This window comes from Dreissena polymorpha, chromosome 11, assembly GCF_020536995.1.
Source record: "Dreissena polymorpha isolate Duluth1 chromosome 11, UMN_Dpol_1.0, whole genome shotgun sequence".
Classification (NCBI taxonomy): domain Eukaryota; kingdom Metazoa; phylum Mollusca; class Bivalvia; order Myida; family Dreissenidae; genus Dreissena; species Dreissena polymorpha.
The window spans coordinates 86976584-86992228 of NC_068365.1; the positions used below are offsets into that span (position 1 = coordinate 86976584).

At 35.7% G+C, this 15645-nt stretch overlaps 2 protein-coding genes across 2 annotated transcripts; one reads left to right on the plus strand and one right to left on the minus strand.

Moving 5' to 3' along the window:
* Positions 1-224: 224 nt before the first annotated feature.
* LOC127850001 (uncharacterized) lies at positions 225-2785 on the minus strand. The gene is made up of 4 exons (XM_052382735.1): positions 2669-2785; positions 1039-1341; positions 644-679; positions 225-266 (listed from the first exon to the last, which is right to left on the minus strand). Exons 2-4 carry the CDS (start codon positions 1261-1263, stop codon positions 225-227), a joined length of 303 nt encoding a protein of 100 aa, XP_052238695.1. The 5' UTR covers positions 1264-1341; positions 2669-2785.
* Positions 2786-8766: 5981 nt separating this feature from the next.
* On the plus strand, positions 8767-10182 carry LOC127850002 (uncharacterized). The gene is made up of 3 exons (XM_052382736.1): positions 8767-8780; positions 9136-9290; positions 9926-10182. Exons 1-3 carry the CDS (start codon positions 8767-8769, stop codon positions 10180-10182), a joined length of 426 nt encoding a protein of 141 aa, XP_052238696.1.
* Positions 10183-15645: the final 5463 nt, after the last annotated feature.

The window sequence follows — 15645 nt, forward strand, 5'->3', positions numbered from 1 at the left end:
AGAGAGAAACCAAATTTAATAGGCAAGTTGAGTTCACATACAGTTGATGTATTATATTGCAATATGCAATTCGAATTCACATATATTTCAAATATTGATTTAAACTTCAGTACTACTGTCTTGGATTCAATAATTTATTTTTTAGATGAAAAAAATCATACTCCAACCAACTGACCCTGAACAAACTTGTACTGTTTCCGGCCTGCCACTGTCGGAAGATAAGATCAAAGAATCTTTTCCGCTTGAGAGTCTGTCCACAGGTCAAACTGGGGAATTATAACAGGTTATGATTAGGCGAAGGCGGAAAAAATACACTATACCTGCAAACGCCCCAAACCTTTATAATAACCCACTTTGCAATTTATTTAAATATAATGCACAAACTTCAAATACTGTTCATGTATGTGGAATATACTGTATGCATACAAAACATCACAAAAGTTGTATGGTTATTGTTAATTTTATAAAGAGTAGTGATATTATTGTTATAGCACATACATATTAAAATGTGTATCTAAACTATACCAATACTCCAAATAAAAAGAAGTTCAATTCAAAACATTTTACAGTTCATGTTATTTAAACCTTTGAAACAAAACTAAATATAAGTGTAAATGAACCCTGTGTTGCATCAACTACTCACCCAATGGGACACAAGGTCTCTCCTTTCCAGGAATATCTGAAACATAAAATATCTGGCAAAAAATGTATGGATGACATTTACCTCACAATTGTAATTGCAACTTAATACATCATAAAACATGTTTCTACAAAATGATGCAATAATTGTAAAGAGGCTATTAAACACACATTGGTTGTTAGTAGAGAAAGTATTATGGAGCACAATTTAAACTTTAATCTATTTGCTAAAAGACCAACTTTAAAGACAATTAAAACATGTTTGAGTATTAATTATGGGATGATTACAAATCTATTGTAGTTATTTGCAATATCTTCAATATCTGAATAAGAGTAAATTGTGCATTAAATTAGCAGATATTTAACTTATTTTATACGAAAAAATAACCAGAAGTATACCTGCTCATTAGAGGCCTTGTTAATCACAGGGGTCCATGCGCTGTTATGCGTCTTCATTTTATTGGTGGAAAACTTCCCAGACTCGCGCACTTTCTCTGTTCTCATCTCTGTAATTCTTCCAAGCACCTTACTGTCATTTAGCGTGATTGCCAGCTTTGAGTGTTGTGTGTGACGGAGCCTCGTCTTCATGTTAGCGTCTAGCTGAGCCATAGCCGTGGACGTCATTTTTCTTGTGTATTTTTTTACCAACTGTCAAAGCTGGTGTAAGAACGGGAAAATCAAATCAGCGCTCCTTCTATTTTTCTGTGGAAGAAAATTACAGTTAAATCTGAAATACTGAATCAGTTTTACACACATTATTAAAAAGGAACATTTTAGTTACATCAAATTAAACCATCCAGACTCTTCACAACACTAATATATATTTCAATAAGTGTTTGTTCTGGCAAGAAAAAATGTCCAATATAAATTATCTGACATCAATTAAGACCCCAGCTATTCAATTGAATGCTATGTTATGTGAATAATTTATTAACAACAGTAAGGCTTTGTAAAAAAGGCAGTATTGTCCATGCAAGTTTCTACTATTTGCTTTCACATAATATATTTATTGATAACAACTAGAACTATGCTATGTTTTTAATGCAACTCAACAAACGGGACTAGTATATCTCATGTGTAAATAAAATATCACACATATCATTTATTTCTTCTTGAATGCTCCCATTAATTCCCAGCAATCCGGAATGTTCATAGCTGAGAGTTGAATTATCGCAACTTAATTATATTTCCTTAATTTTGATGTTCTTTGGAAATTTGATTCTAATGAAAATCACATTTCAGGAAATATAGCAGCACTACTTTAATAAAATTGTTGTGTACATAAAAGGGACTTTAAATGTTACGATAGCCAGAACAGGTAATAAGTGTAGTGAAATAAGGTCACTTCCAACAGCCTTGCTGTTGGGCTAGCTCTTTAGCGACGTGGTTAAAGTATCTGACTACCACTCAGGAGGTCGTGAATTCAATCCCCAGCTTGAGCTCAGTATTTTCACATTAATGGCGATGAGGCAAAAAAAGAACTGTGAATGGGGAATGGGTCTGAGTTGTTTAATGGTTTCTGGGAGGGCCATGCGGATGCAAGACATGCTGTAGCGGGCGTGTCTGGCCCTTGAAACATTAAAACGGGGAGGAGTGTAGTAAACTAAGGTCACTTCCAACAGCCTTGCTGTTAGGCTAGCTCTTTAGCCACATGGTTTAAGTGTCTGACTACCACTTTGGAGGTCGTGGGTTCAATCCCCTGCTTGAGCTCAGTATTTTCACATTATGACCATGAATTAATGTGAGCACTGATTGATGAATATATACATCATAATTATGGCTTGTCACCTTTATATTTTACTTTAAGTGTTTGCACAATATTTAAATATAAAAATGTTATGATAATAAATTAACACTACACAAATTATTTATAATTTAACAACTGTTGATAAAGACTTAACTCTTTAGTTTAGTGCATACAAATTCAAACGCAATGTTCGTTTTTTGTGAAATCATGATTGCCAATTACTTTCTCGTGCAACACACTGTAAAAACACACGTGCGAAACTGTCAACACGAGTCCGATTACCTAATCTGTAAGCTCCAATTGTTAACCAATTATCCGATTAATTTTTGACAGGTGTCCGCCATATTGGTTATTGTTGTCGTCCTGCGTAAGCGTAGCGTGTCGAATCACCCAGGAAACCTCTGGCGGGAAAAGTCATGCCCCACGTGGTACACATGTGATACAATTAAACGGCGAGGTATAAAACCCGGAACTATCCGGAAATCTTTATGGTAAAACCCGGATCCGATATAAATGGTTATAACTTCATTATTATTCGTCCGATATTAATTATAATGGTACCGTTGTAAAGAAGATCCTCTACAGATTCTAACCATATCAAAATATTTTATGGCAGGGTCGTAGTCGGCCTGTAAATCGCGGACAAAGTCGGCCTGTTTTAACGTTTTTTTTTACACACGCAAATGCCGAAAAGAAAACCCGGATCCGATATAAATGGTTATAACTTCATTATTATTCGTCCGATATTAATTATAATGGTACCGTTGTAAAGAAGATCCTCTACAGATTCTAACCATATCAAAATATTTTATGGCAGGGTCGTAGTCGGCCTGTAAATCGCGGACAAAGTCGGCCTGTTTTAACGTTTTTTTTTACACACGCAAATGCCGAAAAGAAAACCCGGATCCGATATAAATGGTTATAACTTCATTATTATTCGTCCGATATTAATTATAATGGTACCGTTGTAAAGAAGATCCTCTACAGATTCTAACCATATCAAAATATTTTATGGCAGGGTCGTAGTCGGCCTGTAAATCGCGGACAAAGTCGGCCTGTTTTAACGTTTTTTTTTTACACACGCAAATGCCGAGAAGAAAACCCGGAACCGATATAAATGGTTATGACTTCATTATTATTCGTCCGATATTAATTATAATGGTACCGTTGTAAAGAAGATCCTCTACAGATTCTAACCATATCAAAATATTGTATGGCAGGGTCGTAGTCGGCCTGTAAATCGCGGACAAAGTCGGCCTGTTTTAACGGTTTTTTTTACACACGCAAATGCCGAGAAGAAAACCCGGAACCAATATAAATGGTTATAACTTCATTATTATTCGTCCGATATTAATTATAATGGTACCGTTGTAAAGAAGATCCTCTACAGATTCTAACCATATCAAAATATTTTATGGCAGGGTCGTAGTCGGCCTGTAAATCGCGGACAAAGTCGGCCTGTGTTTTTAACGGTTTTTTTACACACGCAAATGCCGTAAAGAAACCCGGAACCGATATAAATGGTTATAAATGCATTATATTCGTCCGATATTAATTATAATGGTACCGTTGTAAAGAAGATCCTCTACATTTTCTAACCATATGAAAATATTTTATGGCAGGATCGTAGTCGGCCTGTAAATCGCGGACAAAGTCGGCCTGTTTTAACGGTTTTTTTTTACACACGCTAATGCCGTAAAGAAAACCAGGAACCGATATAAATGGTTATAAATGCATTATTATTCGTCCGATATTAATTGTAATGGTACCGTTTGTAAAGAAGATCCTCTACAGTTTCTAATAATGTTAAAATATTTTATGGCAGGGACAGTGTTAACCTGTAAATCGCTGTGCGGTAAAAGTTGACCGAAAAATACCGTGTTTTTTTTAACACAGAACAATGTCTTGAGGAAAACACGGAAAAGCTAAAAGGGGTTATAAAAGCATCCTTTTCCCAACCGACCATACATTTTTGGTACCGTTGTTACGGTATTGTTCCACTGTTTCTAAATATGTAAAAAATATTGTGAGAAAGCATAATATGAAATAAGGCGAAGCATCAAGAAGAAGTACCAGAAAGAAGCATTGTTATGTATAAAGCGCTTTACTTTTTCAAAATTCTACATTAAATAAAGAAATATCGTATTTTTTGGTTAAGTGTACGTGCTTGATATATATTCATAAAATAGCAGTTTTTTTTTAAACATTCGGTCTTTAACCTTTAATTTGATGCAAATGAAAAGAAGAACTGCCTTTTTTATTTTTATACTTAAATCAACATTTAACGAAGTCATTATTGACTAAATAAATATGTACATTTTTTCACTCCATTAAAACCGGCCCTTATAGTTTACTTTCATGTATATATAGAATAATTGAGTGCTTTTCGGTGATTCTATGCTGGCGCGATAGTGCTTTTCGGTTGCAAATAAAAATACTTTTGTGCGTGATCTTTACACTTAAATCAATATTTAACGAAGTGATTAATTACTTAATTAATACGTACATGTTTTCAATCCATTATAAACGGCACTTATGGCTTACTTTCATGAAAATATGAAGAAATTGAGTGCTTTTCGGTGATTCTGTGCTGTCGCGGGAGTGCTTTTCGGTCGTCACATGAAGTGCTTTTCGGTCGGTATATTGCCGATATTTATCCAATATGGGGCATTAATACATCATAATAAACACAAGGTAGTATAAATATGCATGAAATATAACCATTTTTATCTAATTTAGTCCATTAACACACAACAGAAACGCATTTTTGCATATATATTGCGAGAAATCGAGTGCTTTTCGGTCTTCACATGAAGTGCTTTTCGGTCGGTATATTGCCGATATTTATCCAATTTTGGGCATTAATACATCATAATAAACACAAGGTAGTATAAATATGCATGAAATATAACCATTTATAACTAATTTAGTCCGTTTACACACAATAGAAACGCAAGTTTTCATATATATAGCGAGAAATTGAGTGCTTTTCGGTCGTCACATGAAGTGCTTTTCGGGCGGTATATTGCCGATATTTATCCAATTTTGGGCATTAATACATCATAATAAACAAAAGGTAGTATAAGTATGCATAAAATATAACCATTTATAACTCATTTAATCCGTTACTCACACAATAGAAACGCAATTTTTCATTTATATACAAGAAATTGATTGCTTTTCGGTCTTGACATGAATTGCTATTCGGTCGGTATATTGCCGATATTAATCCAATTTTGGGCAAAATGTAGTATAGACATACATTCATATAACCATTAATAACTAATTAAACCCGTTAACACACGCTAGAAACGATATATTGCATATGTAGAGAGAGAAATTGAGTGCCTTTCGGTGCTTTTCGGTGATTGTATGGACCGACTTAAATACCAATAGAGCGTGACACAAACACAGCACAATTGTTTATTTCGGCAAACATTTTGATATTATTTGCTTTTAAACATAGCTTTTAATGACTATTGATAGATGAATAATGTTATACTATTATTTGTAATTTCAAAACATGTTACTTGGTGATTTTATTCACGTTCTATAAATACATCAGTTATTCTTATTAACCTGATGCCTGTTGTCTGCTACTGTTACAATACGACGCTTAAAAATGTGGATTGCATAAAGTTAAAGGTCACATTCCGTGTGCACTATATTACTTGTAATAATGCATTATAAATATGTCAAGCATGTTCACTTTAACAAATACGATACTTCTTTATGTAATGTAGAATTTTGCAAAGGTAAAGCGCTATATATATGACAATGTTTTATTTTTTCTTGTTGATTAAAAACAAAAACAAAATATAACAATACATATCATATGTGTACATACTTTTTTAAACCAATATAATGAATCACGTGATGTTTTATAATTTTGTTAAGCGTGCGTGATATTGAACGTTGATTTAAGCGAGTTATGCGATTTAAAAACTGATACCACTCAGCTTGATTTACAATTCATGTTCCAACGCGCCAATGTATTTAATTAAATGGTTTCATGAAATTGTGTTTAAAAGCATAACGATTGAAAGTCAGTAAGAAACACAGTTTTGCACATAAAATGATCGCCAACAGACCCGAATTAATACACTTCATAAATGCCAATCAGATAAAAAACAATTCCAATAATACAACAGGGGAAGTCTACACTGTGTATTAGCCACCTGCTGTGGTTATCCCTATTTATCAGCTCTATCTCAGGCACCTGGCTACTGTTATGAACAAATTGGATTTACTGAAAATAACTGATGTCATTATTGCCAAATTGTTATGTACATATAAAATAAACAACGAGAGTGGACCCACATCATTGTTGCACATTAGTATAAACTTCACTGTAATCTAGGCGCCCCGTAATCTGTTCTTAAAATAGACATAGCCTTAATAAAGACGGCGCTAATTAAGTTGGATATTAAAGAAGCTACATTAAGCGCACTGAAAAAGATGAATTGGACACATTTGCATCTTTCATTTATTACAAAGCATGTGAATATGTACAATACTTTTATTACTGACACATTATTCTTAAAGTCGACGGACAACATAAGAGGGAACCACAATTAAATAAGATCCATTTTCGCAGGATAGTGGTTTTTTTAGAAAATATTCACATATTATTTTTAGCTTGCATTAGTTACAATAATAAGTTCGCGTGCCATTGAACGTTGAGTTAAGCGAACGGTGCGAATTAAAATCTGAAACTATTATGTCATCTGTACTAACAGCATTAACTCAATGGTGTCAAATCCTCTATAGTCAATTAAAGGGGCATTTTCATTTTTTGAAGTAGTTAAAAACCAACTTGTAGTGAGTGATATTTTGATGCAACCAATTGAAACTTTTGACTTTAAATGACGAAAAATCGGATATGGGTGCATTGTGTGTGCTATGTATAAAACATGACAGTCACTACAAAATCGTATATATAATATACTCTGTAAGAGACGTTACATATTATGACATTTCAAATTTAAACCACAAAATTGACAATTATCCAAAGATATATCATTCATTTTAGTGAAGGAATGATATATTATAATAACCATGAAAAGTTTTTCCGTTTGACTATGCCTTTAACGAAAGAATTTTTCATAATAATATATATAAAATAAACGAGAGTAATGATACCTTCCTTTCATGTATAGTGTACATGTAAGACAAACAGATTCTTTAAATTCATCGCTGTCATTACATCAGTCTATTAGCATCTCATTCGCAATGAAATAATTTGCATTTCACGTGTGCAGAAAATGATTCATATTTTGGTAAAAGGAATTGTACTTCTCTTTAGCGTATCTTACAAAAGTATAAGCACGCATTGCAGAAAGCACTTTTTAGAACAAAAAAATCAACGAAAGACTGACTTGCCTTTCGCTAGTAGTAAAATCGTTTTAAACGTCTTATGTAAACAAGACCACAAGCTGAAATAACTGCACAAAAATATGAGATTGTAAACGTATATTGCATTTAACACCAGAGAGAGAGAGAGAGAGACTTGAACGCTCCAAGGCTGCGGGTAAAAACTTGTACGAATTGGTCCAAAATCAACGAATTAGTATGCATTCATAGTGCAATGTTCTCGTTTAAAGTAAAATTCACTAACAAACTCAAATTCGTATATTCGAGCTCTCATCATGATTTTGATTTCAGTCTTCATGAAACGAGTCTTAATTTATACAGATTTTTTGTTATTGTACGAATGAGTAAGTGCTAATTATTAGATCTAGTTGATTAAGTGCACACTGATTTTGAAACATGAAATAATAATGTAAATAGCATTCATTTCTGTGAACTCAGGTTTATTCGCGAATATTAGTATGTTCAGTAGTCAGGCTAGAGACCGACCGGAATGAAAATAATGAGCTATGTAACAGAACTTGTTTTCATTGTACAGATAAGATCGAGGATGAAATACATGTACTCGTTCACTGTCCGTTGTATGTTGATGTTCAGGAGGGTTGACATAATTTATAACTGATATAGTCTTTAATTGTAAGCTATGTAAATATTGTCGTTGTTTTTAGGGTCTGTTAGTTATAAATCAAGCGTGGGTAACCATTGCTAATGAGTTAATTTCCGACCTGGTCATAATATACTTGATTTCTTAAACCATTTTATATTATGCGCGTTAGTGCATCTTATCGCAGTGTCATTGTTTTACGTAAATATATTTATATATCTATAAACGGTTACTAGATTTACCGCAAGCGCGGGTACAAATTAATGCTCGTGTAAACACGTTCATAAAAACATAAATTGCATCAAGATTATGACTTTGTTGAAATTATGATCTGTTTACGTCGTATTTGCTCAATCAGCATTTAGTAGTATAAGTCTTATAATCTAAGTAATTTACGTCATCAACAATGCCACCAAAACCGTTTATGCGATTCTAATTAAGAGCGCAGTATTTAGCAGATTTGAATAGAAACCAACACTCGTTAAGTCATGTAACGCGCTAAAGAAAGTATATAATGGCCATTGAAGAAACATGCCTAATTTGTGAAATTTCTGAAGTCGCGAATTCTTCAGAATTGTGAAAATGAGTCGCGAACTTGCAATATTTCCGAAAACACGTGAGTTTTCCAAATTGTGATTTTTTAAAGATTAAATGTAGTAAATAGTTAGTATTCAATAATTTCATTTTTTTTACACTTCATTTATTCTGAAATTTAAACATCGCATGCCATCGCTACACCAAGCGCGACTATCCTTATATCCGAACTACTCCCAAGGGCACGGAACCGCTTCAATGGCAACGGTTATCGACAAGACTTCCTAGAACACTGGAACTACGATGCTGGCGTTGTCAACAAGCTGCTACGCGAGTTTGCCAGCAAGGTGCCGTGGGTTCGTGTCATTGAACATCCGGAATTCCACACCATGTTCGGTAAACAAACTTACGTTTTACTGTATCTTCTTATACTATGTGAACCCGTAATATCGATCCACACGTTTAACTATCGATAATGCTTTTGGATATTTGAGTTTGATAGTACTATTCTTTCGCCCGCAAGTAACTTCAATTTTCCCTGAATATGTAATATGAAAAGACGCAACAATTGGCTAATGTTTTACGCTCTCTTAAAGTTTGTTAACTATTGGCCTACTTACATCAAGCTTCCGTGCGGCAGAGTTTGAGAGGTCGCATATAGAACGGGAGGTTATGGGTTCGAAGACCGCCAATATCAGGATGTTTTGACATTCAAAAACTATTTTGCTAACACACATTGGAAAAATATAGATGTTGACATTGGTGATCAATCTTGTGGCACTGTTATTATATATTATGTATTCAACATAACTATGGTGGTATCATGGAATATCGACCTCGACTTAAATGTCCATCATCTTTAATTATGGCGAACAACGCAAATTCGTAACACATGGATGTTTCGTAAACAATGCGAAATTTTAAATTTTGAAGAAAAACTTAACTGCTAATCTTATTATTGTTTATCTATACATTTCTCTAAAAACAATAGTTGTTCATTTTTTAACAATCTTAGCTTGGTCTCATTGCAGGAGCCAATGTCTATCTCCTCAGCAGAGATGGTCTGCATCTGACCATAGATGGTACGAACACGGTTGCAAGCAACATAGAAACAGCCGTCACGTCTCTAACGAAACCAACTAGACCGACTTACCCAGGGCCTGATACTCAGTCCAGCCGTCCCGCACCTACACATACAACACCGACATACGAATATGGACCCCGGCGTTACAGTGATGTTCTATCAGGTCAGGGGCGTAACGTCACATGGTGGTGGTGGTGGTGGTAGTAGGGGTGGTGGTGGTAGTGGTGGTGGTTGTTGTGGTGTTGGCGGTGGTGGTAGTGGTAGTGGTGGTGGTGGCGGTGGTGGTGGTAGGGGTGGTGGTGGTGGTGGTGGCGTTGGTGGTGGTGGTGGTGGTGTTGGTAGTAGGGATGGTGGTAGTAGGGGGGTGTGGTGGTGGTGGTGGTAGTAGGGGTGGTGGTGTTGGTAGTAGGGTTGGTGGTAGTAGGGGTGGAATTGGTGGTGGTGGTGGTGGTGGGGGTGGTGGTGGTGGTGTTGGTAGTAGGGATGGTGGTGGTAGGGGGGTGGTGGTGGTAGAAGGGGGTGGTGGTAGTGGTGGTGGTGGCGGTGGTGGTGGTAGTAGGGGGTGGTGGTGGTGGTAGTGGTGGTGGTAGTGGTGGTGGTGGCGGTGGTGGTGGTAGAGGTGGCGGTGGTGTTGATGGTGGTGGTGTTGGTAATAGGAGTGGTGGTAGTAGGGGTGGTATTGGTGGTGGTGGTGGTGGTAGTAGGGATGGTGGTGGTAGTACGGGTGGTGGTAGTGTTGGTGGTAGTGGTAGTGGCGGTGGTGGTGGTAGGGGTGGTGGTGTTGGTAGTAGGGATGGTGGTAGTAGGGTTGGTATTGATGGTGGTGGTGGTGGTAGTGTTGGTAGTAGGGATGGTGGTGGTAGAAGGGGTGGTGGTAGTGGTGGTGGTGTTGATGGTGGTGGTGGTGGTAGTACGGGTGGTAGTAGATGGGGTGGTGGTAGAAGGGGTGGTGGTGGTGGTGGTGGTGATGGTGTTGGTGAGACGCGACACGAGCAGCACGCTTCTCCATATACTCATCTCGAACTTGATGAGATAGTCCGATGGATTGAAGATGCTACAAAAGTTCCGCACGGTAGAAAAAGACAGTCCGGTGGGGGCGGTACTGCAGTAGTACATTCAAACCAGAAGGAACCATTGTCTGCACAGATTGTTGACGACATAATGGGTGCTTGTGAGGCTGGGCAAGGTAAGGTATCAACTGACATGCCTTTCAACATAAGTGGTGGGGATATATATGTGGTAGCTTTAGACTCATTAGCAATGAAAAAAGACGTTCGCGTGGACAAATATATGTGGGTAAATGACGGTCGCAGACGCTTTCCAAAGAAAAAACCAACGATGTTTAAGTCATTTTTCAAAATTAAATTAGTCGAAAACCAACATTCACAATCTTTTCAAAAGCATATATACGAACGCTTAGAAAATGGAAAATTTGCAATTATACATTACCTTGGAGACCCCACCATATATACACCACTAGCACATGGGAATTCTAAGAGTAAGGAAACGGTGTTTATAAGAACAAATCCTTCTGTTATTGAACATATCAAGTCACGTGCTGATGATGAAACCGTTAGTGCTAATTTTATAGACAAAGAATTGAAATGCAAAGCTGAGAAAGGTACAGATTTTGGTGTAAAAACAGCAAGAAACGTTCGCCAGGTAAAAAATCATTTATACAAAAGTAGAAGTGAAAAACGTTATAGCAACGACGAAATATATAATCTCTGTGAAATTTCAATAGATTTAGAAAATTTTAACAAACAAATTGACGTCTTTCCATCCCTGGTGTGCATATCGGGGTTGGAAGAAATACTGACAGAATTCAATGAATTACTAATGTTCGACTCCGATACACCCCTAAAAATGTTTTATGACACAACTTATAAAATGGGGCACTTGTTTGTTAGTGTTCTGTCATATCAACATATTTTGTTCGAAGGCAATAAAATAGTGCCCGTAGCATTCATGATGCACGAACGGCGAGACGCAAAATTCCATGAAAGGTTTTTCAGTGTTTTAAAGGAACATATTCCAAATTTAAAAAGAACACATTTTCCGCTAATTTGTGATCGCGAGGCCGGAATAAAATTAGCAATTCAGAATTCGCTACCCAACATACAAATTATTCACTGCTGGAATCACATACGAACAGACGTAACTACTTGGCTTAAGAAAACTAATGCAAAAAGTGATGATTTCTCCGTGTACACTAAACATGTGCAAGACTTAATGAAATGTGCAACTGAAGACGATTACACTGACCATAAATCTAAAATAGAACAAGAGTGGAGCCAGGAATTTAAGAACTATTTTGACAGACATTTGCATCAAACCATTTTGAATAATTCTGGTCGTTGGGTGTTAGAAAAATTAGGCATATACAATCCCTACTCAGGAATAACCAGTAACCCCGCCGAATCAATTAATAATATGATAAAAGCAATACAACACAGGAAAGAGCTACCGGTAGATTTAATATGTTTAAACTTACTAATGTGTCAAAAATCAGTTTATGCAGACATACAATGTGGTCGAGCAGGATTTGGTAATTTTAAATTAAGAAAAGACTGTGAATACGCCAGATTAGACAGAAGTGAAATTAATGTACCCCACATATCCGGTACACCGGATGATATTTTAAGACAAGCGAAAGAAGCACTAGAGCATTTCCAAAAATCAGGTGAAATTACTGATAAACCGATTGAAACCAATTTAATAACAAGAGAAAATGTCATCGACGGAGAAAAAAATAATTTGGAAATATTTAAAGATAAAAACATTACTTGTATTGACGATAAGGAATTAGGGGAAAGGAAGGGTATTGAAAAGAATATGTCCCAAAAAGCTTTGGCGGAATTTATTATAAATAATGATAAAATAAAATTAATCCCATCCATGAAAACCTTTATTGTTGAGGGAATACATGGCTCCAAACGTTTGGTGACAATCATGCCAAAAGAAACATGTAGTTGTCCGTCAACTGGACTTTGTTATCACCTACTAGCGGTTAAAATGACTCTGAATATTGATGGAATCTGTGATAAACGCACGGTTAAAAATCTCACGCTTCTTCGAAAAAATAGCAAACCGCGTGTTGCCAAAAAAACGGGACAAAAGAAACCGAAAAAAGCCGACTTCGAAATTAACCCAGCACCCGATTCAATACTCATGACACCAACTGGAAAATCATGCGACACATCGCTGAAACAAAAGCTCGCCAATTTAATAGCATCAACCCCAAAAACACCAACGTCTAAAAAAAGAAGCCGGAACACCAACAATTCATTCACTTCTTGTAAACAAATAAAGTTTGACAACAATTTAAGTTCAATTGCAGAAGACGTTCTCGAAGAAGAAAACCATTTAAATATAAGCAGCGATGATTCATTTACCAGTGAACAGACGTGTTTTAATCAAATGATCATTGATGACGCGGAAGACGATAATGTAGAAATTGCAAATATATCTACAATAGATTTAGAGCTAGTTAAAAATCCATCCGGGTGGCTGAACGACCCAATAATAAACAAATGTCAGCAAATGCTAAAAGAACAATTCGCGCTTGACAGTGGGATGCAGAACACACTTCTTGCTCCGTACTTTAATCATGATTTAGGTACCTGGGATATAAATAAACGTTTAACGAAACAAAATCCCCCGTCCGCCCAAATACATTACAACGCCAGTAATCACTGGGTATTATCATACCAATCACAGAAAGATCGACATGTTATTGTGGTGGACAGTTTAAAATCTCCAAGAACTCTAAACAGTAGTATTTCAATTCAAATCGCTCAAATCTATGAAAATGGAGAGCGCAGTGTACAAGTACAAATACCCGACGTACAACGTCAACCTAATTACACAGATTGTGGTGTTTTTGCTATTGCCAATCTTACTGAGGTGTTACACAACAATTATGATGTAGATTTTTCAATTATCAGATATGATATACCAAGAATGAGAGCACATTTATTAGAATGTATTACTAAACAACAGTTTACAACATTTCCAAAAATAGAAAAAATGCCAAAAATGCCGTGTAAAGTAGCAAAAAGTTGTTCTATTAAGATTTTTTGCGCTTGTAAGTTGCCTGATATAGTTGGCGATATGGTGGAATGTGACAATAAAAGATGCAAAATGAATAGATGGTTTCACAAAAGATGTGTTGGGTACACAATGACAAACCAAGATGAAAAATGGTTGTGTCCATACTGCACATGGTAATTTGAGATGAACAAGCACTGAGATAAAGGTATGTGATTATGGTACAACAATTATATCTTAATGTTTATAAATATGATATCTATTTAGATATAATGTAATGATATCCTCCAGTACAGTTACTTTTATGGTGTCATTTCCATTATAACAAATTAATCTATCTCGTCCAATAAAATGCAATTTATGCCTTCGACATCCAGCCCCGGAAAAAGGGGGGGGGGATAACTTCCTATATACGGGTATATAGGGATGTGCCGAAAATACGGGGTGAGTTTTTCGACTAAAATTACTGATATGGGTATGGTTTTGAGAATCTAAGTATAGATATGTGTATTGAAATCCGAACTTTGCTTGTATTTAAATGCATATATATTTGAAAGTATTTTAAGTATCAAAATGGGTTTGATAAATTTCATACTGGATTTACAAATAGACAGATAATTCAATAAGTATACTGGACAAATCGTCATTGATTGCATTGGACTCCGAATATACAACGAAAAAAAGTCTAAAGGTATATTTACAATGATATGCACAACCATTTTTGTACTGCCGTCACTTTTTCGAAATGTAATTTAAACCACACCATTATTGATAACGTTTGTTTCGAACGCTAACCATTCTGACCATATTTTTTTTACAAACCCGCGATCACGTAGAAGCGAGTTATTTTATGCCTATGGAAGTTTTCTAGTATGCATGACAAACACAAGATCCAAAATGCGTTTTGGGCTCGTTCGAATTTTTAACAAATATTTTACTGTTAACTAAAATGCCACGTCCGACTTGTCATTAAAATCCAGAGAGTCAAACGAAATGCACATCCACATTATGCTCTCTTTCAATTTATCTTACATTTTTTTAACCACATACACATGTCTGCTCTTTTTTTAATCTTATCGAAGTTTACAATAATGCATGACAAACAAACAATCCTAAATACGTTTTGCATTTGATGATGCTTTGAATAAATAATTAACTGTTAAAAACAAACCACGTTCATATGTCGTCGCTAATTCTATCGAAAATGCGTTTAAACTATGTGTCGTATTCTGAGAAAACTGGGCATAATGCATGTGCGTACAGTGTCGTCCCAGATTAGCCTGTGCAGTTCGCACAGGCTTATGAGGGACGACACTTTCCGCCTTAATGGTATCTTTGCTAAGAAGAGACTTCATTTAAACGAAAAATGTCATAACAGCGAAGAGTGTCGACCCTGTTTAGCCTGTGTGGACTGTATGTTAAATATTTTGAGGTTAAACTAGTTTTTTTCGTCACTGAAATGACCACACACGATATACGTCACAAATCTCCTAATTTAAATGTAAAGCTACAAGGCAATGCAAAATTAATAAAACATTATCTTATGAAAATGAATGAAGATGTTTCGATTAAAGATTTATAAATTTACGGAAAAAGATTTTATGTTAGTCAATTGTG

Bases quoted from the DNA above. Each gene is read 5' to 3' on its own strand.
- LOC127850001 (XM_052382735.1), bottom strand. From the start codon at position 1,263: ATGACGTCCACGGCTATGGCTCAGCTAGACGCTAACATGAAGACGAGG. The intron at 680-1,038 runs GTATACTTCTGG...TTTATGTTTCAG, and splicing joins ACAAGGCCTCTAATGAGCAG to ATATTCCTGGAAAGGAGAGA. The intron at 267-643 runs GTGAGTAGTTGA...ATAATTCCCCAG, and splicing joins GAGACCTTGTGTCCCATTGG to TTTGACCTGTGGACAGACTC.
- LOC127850002 (XM_052382736.1), top strand. The intron at 9,291-9,925 runs GTAAACAAACTT...GTCTCATTGCAG, and splicing joins GGAATTCCACACCATGTTCG to GAGCCAATGTCTATCTCCTC.